The 16,969-nt window shown below is 41.5% G+C and overlaps 2 protein-coding genes across 3 annotated transcripts in view; one reads left to right on the top strand and one right to left on the bottom strand.

Annotated features, from left to right (window-relative positions):
* ZBTB44 (zinc finger and BTB domain containing 44) overlaps nucleotides 1-16,969 on the top strand; it is a 366,779-nt gene that overhangs the window by 148,888 nt on the left and 200,922 nt on the right. The window lies entirely within an intron of this gene.
* Nucleotides 1-16,969, bottom strand: part of PRDM10 (PR/SET domain 10) — a 58,304-nt gene that overhangs the window by 2,813 nt on the left and 38,522 nt on the right. For both annotated transcript variants that reach the window (XM_026709035.2, XM_026709037.2), the window contains exons 12-21: nucleotides 15,553-15,900; nucleotides 14,771-14,926; nucleotides 13,332-13,511; nucleotides 10,302-10,412; nucleotides 7,290-7,490; nucleotides 5,498-5,644; nucleotides 4,258-4,428; nucleotides 2,096-2,236; nucleotides 1,189-1,345; nucleotides 463-575 (exon numbers count right to left, since the gene is read on the bottom strand). In XM_026709035.2, the coding sequence (XP_026564820.1) occupies nucleotides 463-575; nucleotides 1,189-1,345; nucleotides 2,096-2,236; nucleotides 4,258-4,428; nucleotides 5,498-5,644; nucleotides 7,290-7,490; nucleotides 10,302-10,412; nucleotides 13,332-13,511; nucleotides 14,771-14,926; nucleotides 15,553-15,900 (1,725 nt within the window). The remainder of the gene's footprint in view (nucleotides 1-462; nucleotides 576-1,188; nucleotides 1,346-2,095; nucleotides 2,237-4,257; nucleotides 4,429-5,497; nucleotides 5,645-7,289; nucleotides 7,491-10,301; nucleotides 10,413-13,331; nucleotides 13,512-14,770; nucleotides 14,927-15,552; nucleotides 15,901-16,969) is intronic.

Genomic DNA, 16,969 nt, shown 5'->3' with positions numbered 1-16,969 from the left:
AAAAATAATGAACGTGGTGCATACATCCCAACATACCAACTTATCTTACATCATCAAGTGACAAATATAAAGAGTAATACAAATTTACATACATATATATATAAACCTTAGTCATCTTTAATACACTAATTCCTTTCTTTTTTTTCAACCAGTGGTAAAACTCCTCCCAAATTTTGTAATAAGCAGATTCAGTCTTATTTTTTAATTCTTGAGTTAATTTGTCCATTTCTGCGCACATCCAAATTTTCCTGATTATTTCCATCTCGTCTGGCATTTCATTCCCTTCCCATCTTTGGGCAAAGGCTACCCTTGCAGCAGTGGTGACATGGACTATTAAATACATTACACCTTTACTATAATCTCCCATGCCTATAACACTCATGTGCCTGTTTCCGAAAAGGCCTATTCAAAAGCCTTGACATATTTAATCATCTCAGTCACGGTTGCGCCTTCGCTTCTTACCTGGGCAACTGCTTTGACTTGCCCTGTGGTCACCGTGGTGACAGGAGGACCCACAGCTGTCTCTGCAATCACGTATTGGCCCTGAGGGATTGTCATCATCTGAATCTCGGAGGCTGGGGGAGAAAAGATGAGAGAATCCCGTTCATTATCTCTAACAAGACATGACTGACATGCTAAAGCAGGGGTATCCAACCTTGGCAACTTTAAGACCTGTAGTAGACTTCAACTCCCAGAACAGAGAGTGGAATAGGTATGTAGCCTCATCCTCTTTTAATGACCCCATAATCCCTTGCGAGGTGACGTCTGGGCAACTGAGTGGAGCTGAGTTTTTCCTGGCCGGATGCCCTTCTTGTCACCAATGCGGAGGGTTTTTTTTTTTTTTTTTGCAGCAGATATATTCTCCGTGTGCCCAGAGAGAGAAATATTTGCCTCTGCCTAGGATCGAACTCACAGCCTCCTGATTGTGAGGCTAGAGCTCCACTTCTAGGCCATTATACCTCTCCAGATATTGCCCCATGGATCAGATGAGTGAAAATGCGAGTGAAAATGCCCAAAGCTGGGGAAAGGAAATGTTGCATCAAATATCAAGGAACCTGAGAGGTTTTGTTTCTCTCCGGATGACTTCAACAATACTTCAATCAAAGCGTAGCTCAGAAATTAAGAATGAGGCGTAAGTGGTTTTTACAGGGAAGCGAAAGAGCATCGCTGAGCATATTTGGTACATACGGTAAGTGCGGAAGGAGTTCCAGGTGTTGGGAAGATAGGCTTGCTGGACTGAAGAACCTGCCTGTGATTGATTTTGCGAGGAGGGGGTTGGCTGTATCTGGGAAGGGCTGAGTTCCTGCTGAGTTGGTTGGGAAGGACTTAAGGGCTGGCTGCCAACCTGGAGTAACAAAGGGAAAGACGTTCCAGGAACGGAAGAACTAAAGTTACTTGTTATGGGTCTAAAATTCCCATCTCTCACTCATACACAGAGCTTTTCAATCAGTAAACAGTAACGTCCTAATTCATTCATTTATAGCGTTTTATTTCATCCTGTTCTGTTGAAAAGAATGATTGAAAAATAAAACTACAGAGCCGCAAACAACCTTTTCATTTCTAATCAAGATAACTCCAAGTGACCAAAGCCTTGCAGTGCAACAAGAACATCCATATAGTTGGCTAGAATATTTCTAAATAAACGATTTGGAACTTAGGGTCAAGGTTCTGCATTTACTGAAGTTCAAAAATAGCACTGTATCATCACGTTGAGCCGCGATGGCAGTAGTTAGAATGCAGTATTGCAGGCTATTTCTGCCGACTGCCAACAGTTCAATCCTGATCAGCTCCAGGTTGACTCAGCCTTCCATCCTTCTGTGGTCGATAAAATGAGGATCCAGATTGTTGGGGGCAGTAGGCTGACTTTGTGAACCACTTAGAGAGGGGCTGTAAGGCATTGCTGTCTCCAAAGTAAAATGTTGCGCACAGCACTTTGGGCTTTTGCACTGGCAGCAGTAGCAATAGCACTTAGACTCATATCCTGCTTCACAGCGCTTTACAGCCGTCTCTAAGTGGTTTACCTCTAGGGACCACCTTATCTGCTGGCTTGAGATGTCCTTGCGTCTTAGACATGATACACAACTGCATGACCTACCTGTGAAGATGATGGGGCTGCAGAGGTTGGTTCGGTGACCTGGATATGCTGTACCTGGATAGCATGCTGGGTGTATGACTGAGGGTCATGAAGCTGGCCAACATCTACAGTGGAATGCTGGGTCTGGTGAGGTGAGGTAGCCTGGGGAATCAGGAAAAAACATGTCCATATATATATAGTTTCATATACATATATACAAAGTCAAAGAAGACCACCACGTTCAATGTTTTTAATGGTTATACTCAATAAAAAAACATTAAAGGAGAAAACATGTAACATCCAAGTTGACTTTAGAATTGTGGTTTCAGTGTTACAAGTCTTAAAAGTCAACCCGTGTAATTCTTTCTGCAAAAGTTCTCTTCATTGCCCAAAAGGTCAAGAATCAGTTTGGTGCCAACACCTGCTTTCCAAGGGTAACCACATGACAGAGATAAACCACCACTCAATGACAGGGAACAGTGTTACATCCTCAAAGGCTTGGCTCCAACTTTTGGCACCTCTCGATAAGAGGCATGGCACATTATAGGAGAACAAACCCATCAGGACAAGATTCAGCAGCCCATCTGCGTGTGAGAGATAAAGGACCCCCTTTTGAAGACAGCAAAGTCCACATTTTGGACAGAGAGGACTGCTGGTTTGAAAGAGGGGTCAAAGAGGCCATCCGGGTCCAAACTGAACAGCCCTCTCTCAACAGAGGGGGGAGGATACGACATCCTCTATCTCCAGTCCTTTCAGCAGTTCCAAGAAGGCCGCGCACCCAGTTACACTACACTGGTGACCCTGAGGACAGAGCTAAACCTCCAAGTGGCCTCTACGATCCTCTCAAAAGGATGCAAATGACCAGCTGTCTGTAAGGAGCGTAAATCCTTCCATTCCCCACCATCCAGCCAGAGCTGAAGAAGCTTCTTGGATGAGAAACAAAACGTCTTCAAAGAAAAACCAAAAAGTCAAGTTGCCTCTTGAAAAAAAAAGCACTTTGGGGACAACTATGGATGACTTAGAAACTCCATAGACTCTTGCTAAGGCGTTCTTAATTAACAGGATACCTTTTGTAATACAGATTGCCACTTAGCAACTGCCCTGTTGTGTCCTAGTTGGATTTAATCTAATCTTGTCCTGCCCCACCCAGATCCTGGTTCAACCTTTTGATGTTCCTCCTGGGAATAACTGCTATTCCATTGTTATTTAGCTCAGTTTTATATAATATTTGCTTCTATCATATCACAAGACCTAAAATGGACACCTAACATCAAAAACGTCATCAAAAAAGCACAACAAAGAATATTCTTTCTGGCCAACTCAGAAAGCTCAAAGTGCCAAGGAGCTGCTGATCCAGTTCTACAGAGGAATTATTGAATCTGTCATCTGCATCTCTATAACTGTCTGGTTCGGTTCTGCAACCCAACAAGGCAGACACAGACTTCAAGAGTATAATTAGAATGGCAGAAAAAGCAGTTATTACCAACCTGCCTTCCATCAAGGACTTGTATACTGTACGAGTCAAAAAGAGGTCTGTGAAAATATTTACAGACCCGTCACATCCTGGACATAAACTGTTTCAATTCCTACCCTCAAAATGACGCTATAGAGCACTGCACACCAGAACAACTAGACACAAGGGCAGTTTTTTCCCAATTGCCATCACTCCACTAAACAAATAATTCCCTCAACACTGTCCAATTATTTACAGATAGTCTGCAGTACTATTACTATTAATCTTCCCATCACTCCTTATCCCCCATCCCCTCCCACTTGTGACCATATGACTAACCTGGTTGCTTGTATCCTTATGATCTATACTAACTATTTCCTAGTATGATTTGATTGCTTATTTTACCCTATGACTATCATTAAGTGGTGTATCTTATGATTCTTGACTCTTGCAAATGTATCTTTTCTTTTACGTATACTGAGAGTATTTACACCAAGACAAATTCCTTGTGTCTCCAACCACACTTGGCCAATAAAGAATTTTTCTATTCTATTCTATTCTATTCTATTCTATTCTATTCTATTCTATTCTATTCTATTCTATTCTATTCTATTCTATTCTATTCTATTCCATTCCATTCCATTCCATTCCATTCCATTCCTGAGATGCTCAACGCCATTGCTGTCACAAGCCAGTCCCCTGCCTTCTAGGAAATGCAAACACCACTCACCTGAGCCACTTGCACAACCTGCAACTGTATATGTTGGGGCTGTTGCAAGCCAGCTGTGGATTGTGATACAGGAATATATTGAATACGTGGAAAATCACCCTGCGAGGTTCGGTAGTCAGTGGTCAGAGTCTGGGACAGCTCCGTCATGGCTTGAGTCAACAAATCCGATGTCTTTACAAAGGGGAAAACAGGGAAAGGAAGATTGTTATACAGTTTTAAATTGTGTGTGTACGTGTGTGTGTGTATATGTATATGTATATATAATATATATGTATATGTATATTTGTTTTCTTAAACCAATCAGGATGAAGAAAAAACCATTCTGGCGCAGCGGTAGGCTAGCCCCAAATTTAAAACTGAAACGGCTATGAAACTCTGACTCACAGACGAACACTATACAGAAGCCTGAAGATGGCAGATGAGATTCTGCTGGAACATTGCTACAACTTTAAAAGCACAACTATAATGACGTGGGAAAATACCCGAACAAAGCTGAATGCCATACATATATGTGTGTATATGTATGTGTATGTGTATGTGTATGTATGTATGTATGTGTATGTATGTATGTATGTGTATGTATGTGTATGTATGTGTATGTATGTATGTATGTGTGTATACATATATATATATATATATATATATACACACACACTATATATATATATATATATGTATATATGTCTATGTGTATAGAAAGATAGAAAGATAGAAAGATAGATAGATAGATAAAAGATAGATAGATAGATAGATAGATAGATAGATAGATAGATAGACAGACAGACAGACAGACAGACATCCTAGTATCTAAAGATGAAACAAAAACCCTCTATAATCTTTTGGCTGTCAGGGTTCCAGAAATTATCCCTTCCAATCAGTAACTCCGAGACAACCATAATCTCAAAGTGCTTTATTAAACTTGGCACGGCTGTGGAATTCTGAAACTAAAGTTTCCTCCCAGGCTTCCCGCAAGACTCAACCTACACCCACCCCTTTTCTTTCACATCATAAATCACGTGCACCAATCCCACAATATATTCTAATTCTTTCTGTGCCACACTCGGTGACCTTGAACTGTCAAAATAATATATTTTGTCTACTAAGAGCTACTCAATTAACATCACTCCCTCCCACTTCCTTCAACTATGTGTCAGAGATGAATTCCATAGCTGACATTGGCCTTTTCTGGCTATTTTATTTAATCGGATCTTCCAAATACTGAATATCCCTGAATTCTTACCACAACGGTCTCTCCGGAAGTGCTGTCAGCCGTTAGGACAGCAGGAGTGGCACTAATGACTGCGGTTGTGAGTGGCACGTGTATCGTGCTCGTTGGGATCTGGGGATATTCCGGGTGCTTCTTGCGAATATGTTGCACCATCTTGGTCTGTGCAGAAGCAGAAAGAAGGAATGTTAGAAGATGGGGGAAAAAATATCAGCTCTGATTGTGGACATCTTCCTCAGTCAGGTCAAAATATAGACAGCAGTCCATACATGGGAGCACAACCTAAATTTACTGTTTCTCTCATCCTGGCACGAAGTCTTGATTTCTCAAGCTCTGAACAACAAACTTGGAAATTTGTTTTACAAAAACTGAGCCTCAAGGTGTTCAGGCATCGTCTTGCCGGGACGGAATGAGTCTATCCAGTCCATGCATCTACACAGAAGCTGCTGAGAATTCTCTCTCCCCTTTGAAGAAGTACACAAGGCCATGGCTAGATGACTGTGCTGCTCTGTGGTAGCCCCACACCCTGAAATACATTTTTTCCCAGAGCCCTCTTGCATTTTGCAAGCAGGTGAAAAACTGTAATATTTCACTAAGACTTTGGCCCTAGGATGAATGTGGGTATCCATCACAGGAAATATTTTAGGGCTGTCCTTCTTGATTCTATCAATCATTTTATTGTCTGCCTTTGCGTTTTCTGTGTTTTGCTGTTTGCTGCCCAGAGAACATTAGAATTGGGGGCAGTTTATAAATAGTGTTAGACAGACAGACAGACAGACAAGACAGACAGACAGACAGACAGACAGATCTCTAAAACTAGCTCCAGCTCTACGAGAAGAAGCTCCGGCAACCACTTCTCTTCTGCTGTCAAGAGAGCTATAGGGAAATAATTTGGGTGATAACAGGAAGCCTCTCAAAAGACATTCCTTTAATTACTAGAAAAAGTTACATAACTTTAATGAATCGTTGTGGAAGCAATGGAAAGTCCAAGCTCACCAGGAAATCTTAGTTCTTGATACTAATATTGAAAGGAGGTCTACTGCATGCAGCTTGAATATGGAACGTGAGAAGTGTAAACCATGGAAGATGATCTTTTAAAATTAAGTGAACTTAGATGGACCATTTTAAACGAGGTGATGGTATTTTCAGGAAACAAGACTATAGAATGGGAGGGAACGACAGCCGGGCTTCAAAATTGCTTAATATATGTTCAGCTGTAGCCTAATTAAAAGAAACAGAACCATTGAGGGAACATCCAATGAATACTCATATTACACAAGTATATGCAATTGCAATGTACGGCTGTGAAAGTTGGACCCTAAGGAAGGCCGAGCACCAAAGAATGGAGGCCTTTGAACTCTGGTGCTGGAGGAAAAGACTCCTGCGAGTCCCTTGGACTGCAAGGGGATCCAACTGGTCAGTTCTACAGGAGATCCACCCTGACTGCTCTTTAGAAGGCCGCATCCTGAAGATGAAACTCAAAGACTTTGGCCACCTCATGAGAAGGACTGGAGAAGAGCCTCATGCTGGGAACGATGGAGGGCAAAAGAAGAAGAAGGGGATGGCAGAGAAGGAAGTGGCCGGATGGAGTGACTGAAGCAGTCGGTGTGATCTTAAATGGACTCCGGAGGATGATAGAGGATAGGAAGGCCTGGAGGAACGCCGTTCATGAGGTCATGATGGGTCGGACACAACTTAGTGACTAACAACAACAACATATGCAATTATTACAGATTTTTTTTAAAAAAAAATAGAGTGAAGTGGGTACATGAAAACCTCTGGGTGTAAAGGCATATACCCGCCATACCTTACTGCTATACTGCTTGGAACAGTGAGGACAACAAACAGGCGGCGTGGCGATTGTTCCAGTCAGCTGGGTGTGCGTGCTCAGCATTGGATCCGGCTCTCCTGGGCCTGCTGGGCGCAGCTTTCGGATACTGGGAGGAAGTTCTGCACCTGGGTGGTTTTTCAAAATGTGGGCCTTCCGTTTGCTGGCACTCTTATAAACCTAGAAGAGAAAAATGAATCCATAACCCCAGGCACTGCCTTTGAAAGAGTCCGGTCTCCAACTGCAGGGAGACCCTTGGATAACAATTTCTACTTCCACCAGCTGTTATGTGGCAACTCAGAAGCAGATTTGTTGTTGGCTTGCTCCTGTGTTTACACCGACAGATGTGTGAGGGAGCTGTTGAAGCAGTGAGAAAACAATGAGTTTTGGAGTGGCATTTCCTGTAACAACGCAAGCTCTCACGTTTGTTCTCCGCCTGAATTAATACGGCGCTGTGATCACGCTAGTTTCTGGTTTGTATCCGTAGCTGTGCCACAACGGCTTTGTGAAATGAGGCCACTTCATAGATAACTATCATCACCTCACCTTCCCTTTCTCTTGCCGTGACAACCAATGATAGTTCGAAGGAAGTTAATTGTTTCAGAAGAAATAACAGCCAGCTACAACTTCTGGGAAAGGCTGCTTCTGTCAGCCATATTGGAAGCCATATTTTACTTGGAAGCTTCGAGGCTGGCACATTTTGTGCCTGGGAATTTGGGAGGGGGGATTTCATAGAGAGTAGAAGATTAGACTCAACAACATTCTTTCTTAGAAGTCAAGGACAAGTCACCCTGCACCTGGAGAGGAGTGCCTGGAGGAAGGTCTCCAGTTGGGACGAAGATTTGATTGGGCCGTGTGATGGACTGGTGGGTGCAGGGGGTGGATCTTTGACTTTCTTTTGGGAAGAGAAAACCCGGAACTCTCAGATTTGGGTTTTCCCAGATGTGCCAATACGACAACTCTAATAAAATGGAACTTTGAAGAAGTGCCTGTCTTGGGAGTTTACTGAGTTGGAGTTGGTTAGTTGGAACGCTGACATTAACCCGAATCTCTAAATTGCCAAGCAGCTGCCCAGTACCGGGAGCTGTCCGGGGTCCTGAGTCCCGATTGCTGACCTGCCTACTGGGCTGTGTGAAGGCTCAGGGAAGATAGAGGAGAAGGCAACGATGGAACAGGGAGCTGTGGGAACGGAGATGGTGTCCCACAATGAAGCTTTTCTTCCTCCCTGGGAAGGTGACTTATTAGATCCTCTACATGACAGCTTCCTTTTAGTTATTACCTTTATTGTCATTGTACAACATGTGTACAATGAGATTGGCTGAGCCTCCCTTCGTGCATCCCCTCCCCCAACACAACTCACAGTGAGGACAGAAGTCCCGAACCCAGTCCCAATCTTATTACACTTATTACTTTTTACCTTGTACCTCGTCTAGATACAAACGGGGAGATACAAATAGGTGGATTTGGGTGGCTGGGCAAGAGAGAAGAGAAGTTAGAAATCCACAGTCAAATTCCATGTAAGAACGAGAAGAAAACCATTATTAATAGAACATGTAACCAAACCTCGCTCCCTCCTACCACTGATAATGTTACCTAGCTGGGTAAGGAAGCGTCTGCAAGAAAACAAGCAAGGTCAGAGATCACTAAGGACCCCACCATATTTAATTTATTTATATCCTAGTCTAGGAAGGGAAAGGAAATGAAAAACTTGTAAACTTTGGGAGATATACTCCAGCAATAAAGAGTTTATTTAGGGGCTTCCTTAATTAGTGCTTCTTGTGACACTAATCAATAGGGAATTTATTTCATTTTTATGATAATTAGAATGCAAACTGAGTATCCCAGGTAAACTAAATGGAAACGCAGTGACTAGCATGTAGCCAGAGGGTGCCTTACTAGTTAAAAGACAACAGAGGTTTTAATATAACGTAACAGGAGTTTCACAAATAAAGGTATTTATGAAAAAGAGAATCACATTTATTCTCTTTACTGTTCTTTGACCAGAAATGTATCTAAGAGATATATTTCACAATAGCATTTTTTAATAGAACCATGCCTGCTATTTGTTTCTGTACAACAATCTCTATTCTATTCTACCTGCTTATTTACTTGAGGGATCAAGACTAATTGTTTGAATGTGTGAATTAAACATTAGCCTTTTCATTCGCCTTAGCAGATGACATGTGTCCTTCAATATGATAGCTTTATTAGTTAATCTGGGTCTGTTGAGTAGCCAAAGGTTTTTGATTTTTATTTTTTTTTAAATCACATTTTAGAGATTGCTAATGGAAAACCAAAGAGATAATACAGTATGCCTTATATAACACAGTTCCCCCTCATTCTATACAGCAGTTCTTTCAATCTTCAAAGCACTCTAATCTTCTAATAAAAGAGCAATTTGGATTTCCAGAGGTAAAATATATGCTTATTCTCTTTTAAAAAGTATGTGAGACATGTGTGTGTGTCTCCTAGAAATTCCTCTTTTTGGGTCCTCTGAGCAAATAATAATTCAATCTGAAGGAAGAAAATCCCCAGATCAGTTACATTTAATCCCATGTACAGGTAGTCCTTGAGTCCCGACCACAGTTGAGCCCAAAATTTATGTCGCTAAGTGAAAAATTTGTTAAGTGAGCTTGTCCCGTTTTATGACTCCCCTTGCCACATCTGTTAAGTGAGTCGCTGCAGGTGTTAAATCAGTAACGCAGTTGTTAAGTGAATCTGGCTTCCCCATTGACTTTGCTTGTCAGAAGGCCACAAAAGTGGATCCCAGGAACCCTGGGACACTGCAACCATTGTAAATGTGAATCAGCTGTCAACCACCCAAATGTAAATCGCGTGACCAGAGGGGATGCTGCAACGGTCATAAGTGTGAAAAATGGCCATAAGTCACTTTTTTCAGTGCCGTTGTAACTTGGAGCAGTCACGAAGTGAACTGTCGTAAGTCGAGGACTACCTGAATGCAGCCGATATAGAGGTGGGTTCAGTTCATACCTTATCACAGTACTGACAAAAATAATCTCTGTTAGGTTTGATGATAGGCAGCGTTAGCTCTGGCACTTCTTCAATTTTCATATCAGGATGTCTCTTTGATAAATGGTTCACCTAAGATTTAAAAAAAAAAAGGAAATCACTTTTTTTTTTAAAAAAAAGCATTAGAGCCACAAAATGAACCACGGTTTATGTTACAACGAAGAACCTTATATTTAGTTTCTTGCAACAATAAGGCACAGAGATCCAGGAATCCTAAAGGAAGAAGACCCAGACGATACACCGATGGAGAAGTGGTCCATCTACTTTTTGAAGAAGAGACTAGACAATCACTTGCCTGAAATGGTATAGGTTCTCCCGCTGGAGCGGGGGGCTGGACTAGAAGACCTCCAGGGTCCCTTCCAGCTCTATTCTATTCTACTGCAAAAATACTGTATTTCCCCATGTATAAGCCACCCCTTTTTTCCAAAATTTTCAAGCCCAAAAAGTAGGGGAGTGGCATATACAAAGCAGGTACACTTTTTATACGTGAAAAATGCATAAAATAATAAAGTAGGAATAAACTGGTTTTCCAGCAGTATGCTATACTTTTTTGTAAAAATTGTAAGTGATGATACGATTACGAGTGCGAGTGCGAGTACGCGATAGAAATGCATACGCTAGGCATCGGCCTGAATGCTTCGTTCCTACTCTCGTTCCGATGCGTAGATTGCTAGCGTCGCCCGCACCGCTTTCGGCGTCATGACCGAAGTTGTAGATCTAGACGTCGAATTTTGTTTCTTTGTAAATTTTCTTTCTTCATAACTTGTTTCTCTAATAAAATATTTTTTTCAAAACTTCACAGTCCAAAAATTTGGGGGGTGGCTTATACAAAGGGGGTGCTTATACATGGGGAAATACGGTACTAATTCCCACTCAACAGTCAATATAGTATTGAACATCAAGAAGTCATTAAATGGAGTCTACTCTGAACGCGCTTTCCAAATTCAGAGGCACCAGTGTGGAAAAAATCTATCAAATTTATGACAAAAATTAAATAAATCCACTGGAGTAAATTCTGAGTTTTAAAAGCCAACAGATGAAAAGAAAAAAAAAGGGGGGGGGGAAATCTCCCTTTTAAAAAGTACGAAGGTTAAGCACAATCTGGATTTTTCTGGGCCTCTGGTAATTTGTTTATTTGATGAACAGGGTGGCTGTTTTCAAGCCATTTGTGAACCTATTCACATCATGCTACAAATAATACTTCATTTATGAGTCAAGTACCTCTCTTGTTTCTCAGCCAAAGAGAGCCTGATTTTAATAAATAATATGGTGCCTGGATGGGGTATAGTATTAGGATTTGAAACTTCCAATCCATGGCCAGACTTTTCTTAAATCCTCCTCTTAAATCTAATCATTGGCCCAGGGTATTTGCGAGAATACTACAGAAGAAGCTCCAATGTTCCTAGGAAGGACGGCAGCACAAGTGCCATAAGTTCACAGAAGCAATATTTAAGGGAAACAACAAAGGGTGTTTCTGTAAGAAAGCAATTTTGCTTGATATTCCTATAATCCTTGCTCCAAATATGGGACGGCCAACTTAAGATGGTTTTCCGCTGACAGCAGAAGGAAAACAATGGTCCATTTTCAAGAGCCTCTTGAACTCCAAAAAGAACTTGATTCTGCATGCAGTCTCAGTCCTGGAGATTGTCCATCCTGGCTCTTAATTTAAAACAAAAAACAAAAAAAACCCTTCAAGCTCACACAGACTGCCTTTATTAAATGGTGTCTAATTAATGGAGAGTGTGCGGTGGTTCAGTGGTGAAAGACACTGTTTGAGACCCAAACATGGTGGGACAGGATGAGTTCCCATTACTTGCTCCAGCTCCTGCCCACCTAGCGATTCAAAAGCATGCAAATGCAAGTAGACAAATAGGTACCACTTTGGTGGGAAGATTAACAGCATTCCATGAGTCTTGGCATACACTCATGCTCGTCACATGACCACTGTCAACCCTGAAGCTGGTCTCACCGAGGCCATTTTTTAGGCTTCAATATTGCCACGCTGGACCTGAGGGGTAGGGAGTGGGGAATAGAGACAGCTGGGCTTTTGTAGCCAAAACAAAACAATTTCTCCTGTGAACCAAGGACCATTCCAACAGCTGGCTGAAGAGTGGAGGAAGAGAGAAGTAAACCTAGATTGGACAATGTGACTTATTGTTTTGGGGAAAGGGAAACTTTCACTTTTTAATGAGGTGGAAAATCGTGGGAACTCTCAGAGTCGGTTTTCACTAGTCTGTGCCAATATGATATCCCCAAATAAAACTGTTCTTTGAGGAATCATCTTGCCTTGGAGTTCTGTTTGCTATGGATGTACTTATTACTTGGAATGCTGACAGTCATGGGAAGGGTCTTCATACAACATTGGTTCCCTCAGCTGGGAAGCAAGAGACCAGCATTGTCAGATCCGTGTATCTGCCATTCTTCAATGGAAGAAGAAGGGGGGAGGGGAAGTTGGTACAAGTAATCCTTTTTGATGTACCCTGAATATATTAAATCTTATATTGATTCTGTATGACTTGCACATGATATACAACTGGAGGATTGGAGCCAGATGTCTAGAAACTTGTCACCTCTTGAAGAGATAACAAGATGAGAAGGGACCATAAAAATTCCAGCTCTGGAACATACCCCTGGGAACTCTTCTAAGATACGTTCCCAGAGAAGGGGAGGGATTAACATGTTGGTTCTTTGTTTGACTAAATCCACATTTAAATAAGGGGACGGATTCTAACTCCCTTTATCTATTACTGTATGCCTGGAAACATCTTAGACTCTGCTTTGACTAGTGCTGAGATTCACTCCCTTTCAATAAAGGATTCCTTTTGAAATATCTAGCTTTCAGAGGTTCATTCTTTTCGGTTGAAGGGGAAAAGTCCAGTGCTTACAAGCATGGTGCCCCACATTTGGACAGGGGAAACCTTAACCTTCAGCTTTCATTATAGTGGAGCTTCATAGGCTAGGATTTTGAGGGGTCCTGAATATCTAACTCACCAACATGCCTCGTCGTCGGAAACCCATCATGCACAAGCGACACTTGAACATGAAACTCTCATAATCCGTAGAGGCGATCCGGGGCTTGAAGGCTTTGGAGCGACTAATTCGGTCCGCTTTCTTGGCTTCTCTTTCTGGATTGTGCATTCTCTGCATGTGTTCTCGCAACTTGTCTTTTCTCTGGGGGTGGAGGATGGGGGCAGAATCAAAATAATCGGAAAGAAGAGTGAGAAGAGACAAAAGCGAAATGCCTGGTCACATGGAAAATTTAAAAGTTGACCTCTAAAGCACATCAGTCATGAACAAAAGCAAGTAAATATATTGGTTAAAACTTCCATTGAATTTGTTTGGTGACAGATAACAGAATTTAATCAATCCACAACGCTCACAAAAATATTAAAGAAATTACAACCGGATTTATGACCAGAATCCTTCCAGGAGTTAAGACACTTAAGATAAATTCAAGAATATTTAGATTTGTGTTAAGCATCGAGGGATGTAAGTTGAGATGATTATGAGTGTAAGGGGACTTGTATAGAAAACAATACATTTAAATCTTTAAAAGATATTAAAATGTGTAGCAAATGCTTCCTTTGCAAATTTCAGTTAAGACACCTCTAATTTAGAAAAAATCAATCTATGGCACTTCAAATAGTCTGGAAATCCAATTTCCCGAATTCCACATTGTTGTCCATGCTTCACAAAGCTGTTGATCATTGAAATGCCCCACTCCTGTTCTAATCTCACTCTTAACAGTGCAACAAAACAAACAGGTCTGGGAATGGGCCTTCCATTGGAGGCTTCACACCGTTGACTCACTCCTCTGTAACGTATTTTCAATCTGTCTTTCCGTTACGCCAAACCATTTGCTCCCAATTTGCTGAACCAAAGCACAACCCACACACCCTTGTGCACATGCAACAGGCAAGAAGGCACATGGCACTTGTGCCAAATTCAGCATGAGTTAGGTGTTGACAGATGGTTTCTTTTCTGAAGAGAGCCTTGGCAGCCACGTCAACCTATTATTGCTTTCTGCATAAGAACCTAATGAAGAGTGCTATTCAGTGGCCTAGAGGTGGAGCTCTTGCCTCACAATCAGGAGGCTGTGAGTTCGATCCTAGGTAGAGGCAAAAATTTCTCTCTGGGCACACTGGGAATATATCTGCTGGAAAAAAACACACTCCACACTGGCAACAGGAAGGGCATCCGGCCATTAAAACACTCTGCTAGCTCCATTCAGTTGCCCAGACTCCACCCTGCAAGGGATTATGGGGGTCATTAAAAGATGATGATGATAAGAAGAACCTGTAACAGGGGTGGGACAATTTATGACCTGCGGACTTCAACTCCCAGAATTCCTGAAACAGCATTCTGGGAGTTGAAATCCTCAGGTCGTAAAGTTGCCACAGCTGCCCACCCTGGATCCTCAGATGTACTACCTTAAACTGTTTGCCGCAGGTGGAGCAGAGGAAGTCCTTGCGATCTGAATGCCGCAACATGTGAAGTCGCAGTTTGTCGGGCCGACAGAAAGCCTTGTCGCATTCTGTGCACTGGTAAATCTTTTCCGAGTGGAAGCTGCGCACATGTTTTTTCACCTGGTTGGGAAACAGGAAAAATCCATTTCAAAACTTAACACATACAATTTTTCCCCATGTTGAAAAGACCTCAGTGGAAAGAAAAAAAGAATGTGTAACTTACAAACTGTGCGCCAGGATTCCAGCAATTGCTCTAATTAAATCATGATTCTCGAGACAAACTTCAAAAAAACTTCAAAGGATTTATCAGAGGCGACATACTGGCATTGCCCCATATGAAGCCAACTCTAACATACATAACATAAGTAATTTACAGTTACTGTGACCCTGTTTCCCCCCCCCCCCTCCCCTGGGTGTCTCATAAACCAGATTCTGCAATTGAGCACATTCCCAGGCTGGGTGTCATCATTCACGTTCTCCAATTAAATATATTTGGGGGCAAAATCTCTGGTATTTTAGTTACAATCTTTTAAAGATAAGAGTTGGAATGTACTTTCGCTTTCAACAGCTCTTCCAGATTTCCTTCCTCCCCCCCCCTTTTTTTTTTATGGCAACTACTAAAACAGGCATAGGAATGTTTTATGAGTTGACACTGTGATCTTATTGCAGATTCCAGTTATAAAGGCACGAATCGCACGGAACGGCAACCATAAATGACTTTATTGTTGATCCTCCACCAAACTCACCTGGATAAAATCCGGAAAGCGTTTTTTGCAGGTAGGACAAGTGAAACAGCCATCATTAATGTGGATGGCCACATGATCTTTCAGCAAGTCTAAACGGTCAAAGGACTCGGGGCAGAAAATGCAAGAGTAGGTCTTCTGATCCAGGTGGAACTTCATATGACTTTCCAGGGCGCTGCTATTAATGAAGCCTTTGTTGCAGATATCACAGGTCAAAGGACAATTGCCTTCCCGTCCATGGAACCTTAAATGCTGGTCTAATTTGTCCTTGTCACGGAACGCCTTCCCACAATGCAGGCATTTGAACGGACGGAATGACTTCCGGATGAATAAGTGCTGAAGGGCTGCATTCTGAAATGATACATCCAAGAACGGGACAGGTTAACTAGCCAGGATACTGAGGAGATTACACGGCAACAAAGACCTGTAAACCATCTATCGGTGGTGTAAAGAGAAGAAAGTCGATAGATTTGCCCAAAGATACATCTGCAATATCCAAAAAATAATTGCAAGGTGACTATACTGCATGACTGAACACTTGGACTCTAGTTTTTTGGGGGGAAAGTAAAGGAAGACACTTTAAATAAGGAAGGAATAGTTTAGTTTACTTTATTGCCACTGCACCTCATACAACGAAATTAAATAACATCTTCGGTGTACATTATGACTATGAAAATAAACACAAACATACATCTTTCACATTCTGTACGTTGAATTGAAAACCCCTGCTATTGCATTAATATTGCACTATACAGTAGAATTCAATAGAGTTACTGGCCTGGGATAGAAGCTGTTTTTTAGCCTATTTGTCCTTATTTTTATTATCTTGTACCATCTGCCAGATGGTAATAGTTCAGAAAAAGGGTGCCCAGGAAGAGATGGATCTTTGAGAATAGAACATTGGGCAACTGTTTGGATTCTTAACATTGTTTCCCTTTATGAAAAAGGATGCTTCCCCTTAAATGTACAAAAATGTGCTCAAATTTGCAGAACCCTGTTTTTTACTCGGAACAGGAAAGCAAAACCAAAGACTGTACAGTATCACTTATGGACATATTTATTTATTCATTCGTTCGTTCATTTTATTAAATTTATATGCCACCCATCTCGCTGTCAAATATTACAAAGTAATAATGATTCTAGAATATGACCTTCAAATATTCTTCTTATGGAACTTCATTGTTAGCTTGCTCTTTCTTTCTTTCTTTCTTTCTTTCTTTCTTTCTTTCTTTCTTTCTTTCTTTCTTTCTTTCTTTCTTTCTTTCTTTCTTTCCTTCCTTCCTTCCTTCCTTCCTTCCTTCCTTCCTTCCTTCCTTCTCTTTCTTTCTTTTTACACATCCATGAAACTAAAATATTCCACAAATTTGTTTCCTTTCCACCTAGATTAACCGATATCAGTTGGAATTATTTCATTTTAGAC

The sequence above is a fragment of the Pseudonaja textilis genome, chromosome 9 (genome assembly GCF_049901715.1).
Source record: "Pseudonaja textilis isolate UNSWEBS1 chromosome 9, rPseTex1.2, whole genome shotgun sequence".
In the NCBI taxonomy this organism is placed as follows: domain Eukaryota; kingdom Metazoa; phylum Chordata; class Lepidosauria; order Squamata; family Elapidae; genus Pseudonaja; species Pseudonaja textilis.
The sequence above is the reverse complement of the archived record's forward strand: the minus strand, read 5'-3'. Positions and strand labels throughout refer to the sequence as shown.